Raw genomic sequence first — 7,843 nt, forward strand, 5'->3', positions numbered from 1 at the left:
CAAAAGTAACATAACGCATTACTTTCCATAAAAAGTAACTAAGTAATGTAATTAGTTACTTTTTTATGGAGTAACGCAATATTGTAATGCATTACTTTTAAAAGTAACTTTCCCCAACACTGCATGTACCGTTCCACCCCTACATATAAATGTTAAAATTGATAGCTCTCAATTATAGCTACTGCAATGTTAAATGGTTAAATATTAGGAAAAAAAATTATTTCCTAGGGTCATCAGTAGTATTGATGTTAGTGATACTCACCTTCAGACATAAAAAAGATGCCACTAAACAAATTTTAAAAAATATACTGTCTTTATGTTGTTTCTACATTAATTTAAAGATTGAATGTGAAATTATTGCAATATAAAAGTATATTTAACTTTAATGTTAGGTGGGATTAATCACAATTAATTTCAGAAAAAAAATATATGATTATTCAATTTTTTTATTTATTTACAGCACTAATTTTAAAATATGTTAAAATTGAAGGGGGTCTGAATACTTTCCGTACCCACTGTATATTGAATGCTTCTGAAGTGTAGGAACTGCATATTATGACTTGTTAGCAGTCAGACATCCTATGCCCTGGGATTATCACATTATGTAATATCAGGTTTGACAATTGGATTGTGCCTATTGAGTCCCCCAAGTACAACACAATGTCACAAAACTTGAAGTGAGATTACAGTCATGAGGTGTAAAAAAAAACAAAAAACTATTACTTTTTAAATGTCCATTTAAAAGAACCAGAAAAACATGCATCACAATTTTATTATTTATTCAAAAGACTGTGCACTTTGAGAGACATTATCAGATAATTGTAATTTATTTGAGAAAATTAATGGATGAATACATAATACAGCCCAGAGATCACACAGTCCCGAATAGCCTATCCACATTTGAATTGTTGGATTTAATTTGCACATGTCAAAAATCATATCTGTTGATCATTTCTGTTGATATTGTAATAGTAATTGCTGTATTAATTTTTATTAATTTCATTTGTTAAAATACTTATTTGATGTGGCAACAGCATTCTGCATTCTTTTTGTAGACTACAAACCATTTGCTGTTTTGTACATCAGTAAATAAAAACTAAATGTTGAACCTAACATTGCCAAATTTAGAAGCATTGAAAACAAAACTGTTCAAAATATGAATGAGTTATGCACAGAAATTGAGCAAAGCATCAATATTACAATGCACCATAACATTCTAATCACTGAAGACTGAAGACTACATACATAATGCATTGTTACTTGCTGTTATTTGCAGTGGCGGCTCGTGGGTTTTAAAATAGAGGAGGCGCACTAATTGTATTGGTCTGGGATCCCTGCCGATTATTATTATTATTATCTTTCCCCAACACTGCATGTACCGTTCCACCCCTACATATAAATGTTAAAATTGATAGCTCTCAATTATAGCTACTGCAATGTTAAATGGTTAAATATTAGGAAAAAAAATTATTTCCTAGGGTCATCAGTAGTATTGATGTTAGTGATACTCACCTTCAGACATAAAAAAGATGCCACTAAACAAATTTTAAAAAATATACTGTCTTTATGTTGTTTCTACATTAATTTAAAGATTGAATGTGAAATTATTGCAATATAAAATTATTTTTAAAAAATGTAATGCTAGGTGGGATTAATTGGTATTAATCACGATTAATTTCAGAAAAAATGTGATTAATTTGTTTATTTTTTGATAGATTGACAGCACTAAAAATACCATAACTTGATCTTCTGGTGAAACAACAGACTTCTCTCTGGTGACATACACCAGACTTCCCTAATCATTTAGTCAGCTTAAACCACGGTCCCTTTCTTACAGTCAGCTGCAATTTTGCATTTAGATCCACCTCTATCCAATCAGCAACTGATGGATAGAACCAAGTCCCCACACTACACAATACAGAAATAAAGCTCTGCTGATACATCTGGTATATCTCAACTTAAAGCTAATTATTCCATTAGGAGGTCAGTTCAGTGCACTGGAATCAAGGTGGGTGTATAGTTAAACCCATTAGCTCGGTCATATCATGGCTCATACATGTTTCATTCCCTTGCCACTGAATTAACACTAGAATACGTGTTTTTCATTATACAGTGGGTACGGAAAGTATTCAGACCCCCTTCAATTTTTCACTCTTTGTTATATTGTAGCCATTTGCTAAAATCATTTGCAAGGGTTCTTTTCTCAACACTCCTCAGCGCTGAAAGTGAACGCTTGATGGTGATTGGCTACATTTTTTTTTACCAACGGAGCCACAAGAGCTCAGCGCTCACCCGGCCTCCTCCTACCCTTCTCTATTATTAGCGGTTGCAATTACATTAGCAGATTCGGCACATTCGCGATAGAAAAGCGGAGCTTTCACGTTATGGTATTACAACTGTGAAATTACAAACAAAAAATACACATTCTGAGACATTTTATTCAATCGTCTTCCTCCCATTTTCACCTCAAAATTATGGGGAAGCTGTGCCTCCCCCGACGAGCCGCCACTGGTTATTTGTGTACATTGCATAGGTGTTTCACAACAATACAGTACAATGCTGTGCCTGTGCAGCATAGCTTTCTTTTAAGGCCTTTGAACTGTAGTTTACTGTAGGCCATGTGAAGCTTGTGAGGTTTCACTTGCTTCATGCAGTTGGTAGCATTGAGTCAAACTTGTCTTTCCTCTTGAATTTGAAATTTGACAGTATCCGTGTAGGGTCAAAAATGATCAAAGACTTCTGCTTTCCTGTCCCAAACCTATCTTCAGAAACAAAAGGGCCATTTGGAATTCCTGAAGGCACAAGAGGTGCTGATTGTGATCAAGGTCTGTAGGCCAACGTGTGTATAAATTAAGGGGGTCTGCTAATTGTCACACCGTTTGCACCCTGGGTGAAGCTGTAATCTGCTGATTGGTCAGTTTGAATGTCTCAGATTTGGCTTTTAGTCACATGGTCAAGGAAGGGATAAAAGAGGATTGTAACTATTGCTCTTTCTCTTTTCTTTGCTGTCTTTTTTCTTGGCTGGCAATCTCTCTTTCTTTGCTGGGGCCCTTTTCTTGTATCTATAAAACTTGTATATGAGCCACTTCCTATTTCTCTATTATAAACCTATATTGACTGTTTGTTTTTATGTTAGAGCTTAAATGTAATGTATATCTTATATTGCAATTTTTATGTAGTTGTACATTTGAAATCAGGCATCAAAATGATACACAATAGAATAAATATATACAAATATTTACAAAATATGGATTTTGATTTGGTACTTTTGTGCTGTTTCAGTTTAAAAGACATAATTTCAGTCAGTACCTATGTTAAAAAAGAAAATATTGGCTGATGCTCATTGATATGCTTACCAATATAGCTCATTGATATTACCAATACAATATAGTGCATCTTTTGTGATAATCTGATTTTCTCTTTGCAGGACTACCTTGCTCACATTATAGACTCAGGAGATCTGCCCATAAAGCCAGAACAGGTGTGTGCTCTGTTTGGAAACATTGAGGACATCTATGAGTTTAACAGGTAAGAAATCATTAATTATTAGCTTGTTTTTACAGCCCAGCGAACCCGAAACCAGCACCAGTTATTTATTGATGTATGTACAGACACGAATGCATAGGTTTTCTATACAAAGAAGAATCTAAATTTTAAGACATTATGATGTTATTTTAATTTCTTATTTAATAACAATGGTGACTAAAGGCCCGTTTACACCAAGAATGATAGCTATAATGATAATTTTATTAGAGCCCACACCAGAGGATGAAAACATTCTTTTTACTCTTTTGCAGTTATGTCACCCAAATGCAATAAATAAAAGTAAATGACAGGATATGAAAAGAATGATGACTAGCTGTTCCTGACATGTATTTATTGATGAATGAAGTCCACACAAGATGTTTATGTTTTTGGTCTACTAAAAGATGGACTCATCAACTCTCTAATCTGGGTGGGTGGAATGACAGAAATCTTGTATCACAGTAAAAGCAATTTTTCACAGTAAAACAGTGAAAAATTGAAAAATACAGCATTTTGTGAGGTTTTACTGTTTTTATTTGAATCATTACAAAAACAGGTCTTGGTAAGAGTTGAAAAGTCTGGGGAAACAGATTGTGATTTCACTTATAAAAATCAGAATTGCTAAATTTGTTCAATTTTTCTTTTTTTAGGGCCCAAGCCACTAGGGGGCGAAGAGCCCTATTGTTTTCCTTAGGATTATTCTTATTAAGGCTCAAGCCACAAGGGGCGCAGGGCCCTATTGTTCCCCAAAGGATTATTATTAGGGCCCGAGCACAGATGGTGCTTTGTTTATTATTATAAAATATTTGTTTATTCAAATAAAGCTTTGAAAAAGTTTCATAAAATGGTAAACCACACATTTCAGCCTTTAAATAAAGAAAAGGGTTGTCAAAATGATAATTGATTAATAAATGTTAATACATTTGAATCCACATAAGCTTGTTTTTCATCAACTGGTTAAAATTTACAGCCAGGCATGTAAACTTGGTCAATTTTTTGGCCAGACAAAAACTGCACACAGGCTGAATGTAAATGTAACTCTCTGTAAATCCACTCTCTGACATTAGGTGGTGCTTATGGAACAGCTGAATTAGAGCTGTTTCCCCGTAACCTCCGTGGACAAAGCATTGTGATAAGAACACTTCTTTATTAGGTATTAGGTGGGGGCAGTCGTGGCCTAATGGTTAGAGAGTTGGAATTGTAACCCAAAGGTTGCGGGTTCGAGTCTGAATAACCAGCGCTCTCTTCCACCCTCAAAACCAGGGTCAGACTGATGTAAGACCCTTGAGCAAGACACCGAACCCTCAACTGTTCCCCAGGCGCCACAGCAATATGGCTGCCCACTGCCCACCTTGTGTGTTCACGGTGTGTGTGTGTTCACTACTGTCCTGTGTGTGTGCACTTGGATGGGTTAAATGCAGAGCACAAATTCCAAGTATGGGTCACCATACTTGGCCACACTTCACTTTCACTTTCTTTACATGGAGCGAAGATGAAAAAAAAAATGCTATCAAATCTTTTCTGAAGACAGTTAGAACCTTCAGAGGTACATTCATATAATTAATTAATTCATATATTCATATGTATAATTCCCTTAGCACTCTTTTAAAACCTCCCAGCTTTCTGCCATGTTTTCACACAAAACAAAACTACTCTGCGTGCTGTGCGCATGTGATACTGTTACTTAAAAGTTTGCTTTATGCTGGACATTTATATAGGTATTTATATATCCTGAGTTGTTCAAATCGCGGTAATCGAATATGGTTTTAATTATAAATAAAATATGAAACGGTAATACTAACCGTTGGGAATTTTATCATGATTTATCGTCAAACTGGTAATCGTTTCATCCCTATTATTGTATATACTTGGAATTGCTCTGTTTATTCTCCTTCTCCAAAATGAATCGCATTTTTGAGGGCATAAACAATGCTAAAACTCACAAACTTTGTACACGCATCAGAACTGGAAAAATGTTTTATCTGATATGGGTTTTAGAATTGGGCGTGGCAAAATGGCTCGATAGCGCTACCTATAAAATTTCAACGGAGCTCCCCTCCTGCTATATTTCACATGTGTACGAAATTCGGTACATGTATGTAATGTTATAATACCTACAAAAAAGTCTCATGGAGACAAGTCCTAAACGCAACAGGAAGTCAGTCATTTTGAATTTCCTCTATGGTTTTTGTGCAGTTTTTGCCATTTTCAGGCCTCATACTTTAACGAACTCCTCCTAGAGTTTTAATCAAATCATCTTCAAATTTGGTGAGTGTAATCATGAGGTCTTTACAATGCTAAATTGCGAAGATCTTGAGTTTTCGTCTAATGACTCGTCCGTTTTCCTTTTTTTTTTTTTTTTTTTTTACTATCCAGGGGTTTTTGGGGCCCTTAATATGCTCAAAATCTCTTGAAAATTGGCACACACGTTGGAATCTGTGGTCATTAGGACGGACCTGGGCGCCACAGGATTACAGGGGCTCTACAGCGTATTTTGATGCATATCTCAAACTTTTTAATACTCCTCCTAGGTTTTTCATCCGAAGAACAAATTTATGATGAAAAATTAGAAACAGGAAGTATATTAGAACTTCCACATACATTGTCTGATTTTGATCAAACTTCAGCAGTTTGTTCATTGTATGAGGCTGATCACATAGATGGGGCTATTATGACTAACAATTATAGCGCCACCAATTGGCAGCAGGAAGTGTCATTTTCAAAATACTTTTGAAATCACCCTCTTATTTTTACCCGAATTGCTTCAAACGTCATCAGAATAATGTCAAAACATAGCAGATGAGAAACTGTGAAGGGATTATTGATATCTTAAATAGTGTTGCCAAGGCAACATGTCGAACTTTAATAGTTTTTTTCTGATGCAAGATAGCCAACTTTAATGCTTCTACAGATGAACACGTCTTTTCCCCCCTGCCTATATCTAAATCATGCCAGGAATATGGAGCATAGTTCAAAATATTAATGAGCAATATGAACAAGTTGAAGGAAAAGTGTTACAAAGCTATTTTATTTTCAAGCCAGTAATATCAGCTCACTCTGTATTCAACTGGGCTCAATGCAAGGAGCGAGCGATACTGCTAGGACGTTTTTTTTTTTTTTTTTTTTTTTTTTTTTACTATCCAGGGGTTTTTGGGGCCCTTAATATGCTCAAAATCTCTTGAAAATTGGCACACACGTTGGAATCTGTGGTCATTAGGACGGACCTGGGCGCCACAGGATTACAGGGGCTCTACAGCGTATTTTGATGCATATCTCAAACTTTTTAATACTCCTCCTAGGTTTTTCATCCGAAGAACAAATTTATGATGAAAAATTAGAAACAGGAAGTATATTAGAACTTCCACATACATTGTCTGATTTTGATCAAACTTCAGCAGTTTGTTCATTGTATGAGGCTGATCACATAGATGGGGCTATTATGACTAACAATTATAGCGCCACCAATTGGCAGCAGGAAGTGTCATTTTCAAAATACTTTTGAAATCACCCTCTTATTTTTACCCGAATTGCTTCAAACGTCATCAGAATAATGTCAAAACATAGCAGATGAGAAACTGTGAAGGGATTATTGATATCTTAAATAGTGTTGCCAAGGCAACATGTCGAACTTTAATAGTTTTTTTTCTTTGAGGCACTTAACATGCTTAGAATTACATGAAACTCGACACACATCACTGGCAAAAGCTCAGAAATGGGCGTGGAGGAGGCGCTCTACAGCACCACCTTTTAACTAAAGTGGGGGGGAGTTTTACTTACAGTCACCAAACTCGATACATACTGTATATTGTTCTCATCAAGCTGGATATTAGCTACGACCAAAAGGAATTCAGCTATTTTGGTTTAAATGCGGATTTTTGGAAGAAAAAAAACAGGCTGTGAATTAATGCATACTCCTCCTGGGGAAGTCGTGGCCTAATGGTTAGAGAGTCAGACTCGTAACCCAAAGGTTGCGGGTTCGAGTCTCTTACCGGCAGTAGGGATGTAAGGATTAACCACGAGCCGGTTGAAAATCGATTCAAATATGTGACGATTCAAATCGGTTGAGATGCTAAACAAATCGCGATTCAGTTAGGGGTAGGAGTTTATATGAATGTATGTCTGAGGGGAACGTACTGTCTTTCGGTGGTATTTTTTATTTTCCTCTTGCCTCTGTATAATGCATATCAGGGCTCCAGACTCATTCTTCCCACTGGTCGCTCTTTTGCAGCTAACTTTCTCAGCAGGTTGCACGAGCACATGATTTGGTTGCAATATATATATATATATTTTTTTTTTTTTTTTTTTTTTTGTGTTAATT

General features: G+C 35.7%; 1 protein-coding gene across 4 annotated transcripts in view; it reads left to right on the forward strand.

Annotated features, from left to right (window-relative positions):
* Positions 1–7,843, forward strand: part of LOC107676703 (pleckstrin homology domain-containing family G member 3-like) — an 81,194-nt gene that overhangs the window by 42,070 nt on the left and 31,281 nt on the right. For all 4 annotated transcript variants that reach the window (XM_016471344.1, XM_016471346.1, XM_016471345.1 and 1 more), the window contains exon 4: positions 3,428–3,528. In XM_016471344.1, coding sequence (XP_016326830.1) covers positions 3,428–3,528 — 101 coding nt within the window. The remainder of the gene's footprint in view (positions 1–3,427; positions 3,529–7,843) is intronic.

This window comes from Sinocyclocheilus anshuiensis, unplaced genomic scaffold (assembly GCF_001515605.1).
Source record: "Sinocyclocheilus anshuiensis isolate Anshui unplaced genomic scaffold, SAMN03320099.WGS_v1.1 scaffold468, whole genome shotgun sequence".
In the NCBI taxonomy this organism is placed as follows: Eukaryota; Metazoa; Chordata; class Actinopteri; order Cypriniformes; family Cyprinidae; genus Sinocyclocheilus; species Sinocyclocheilus anshuiensis.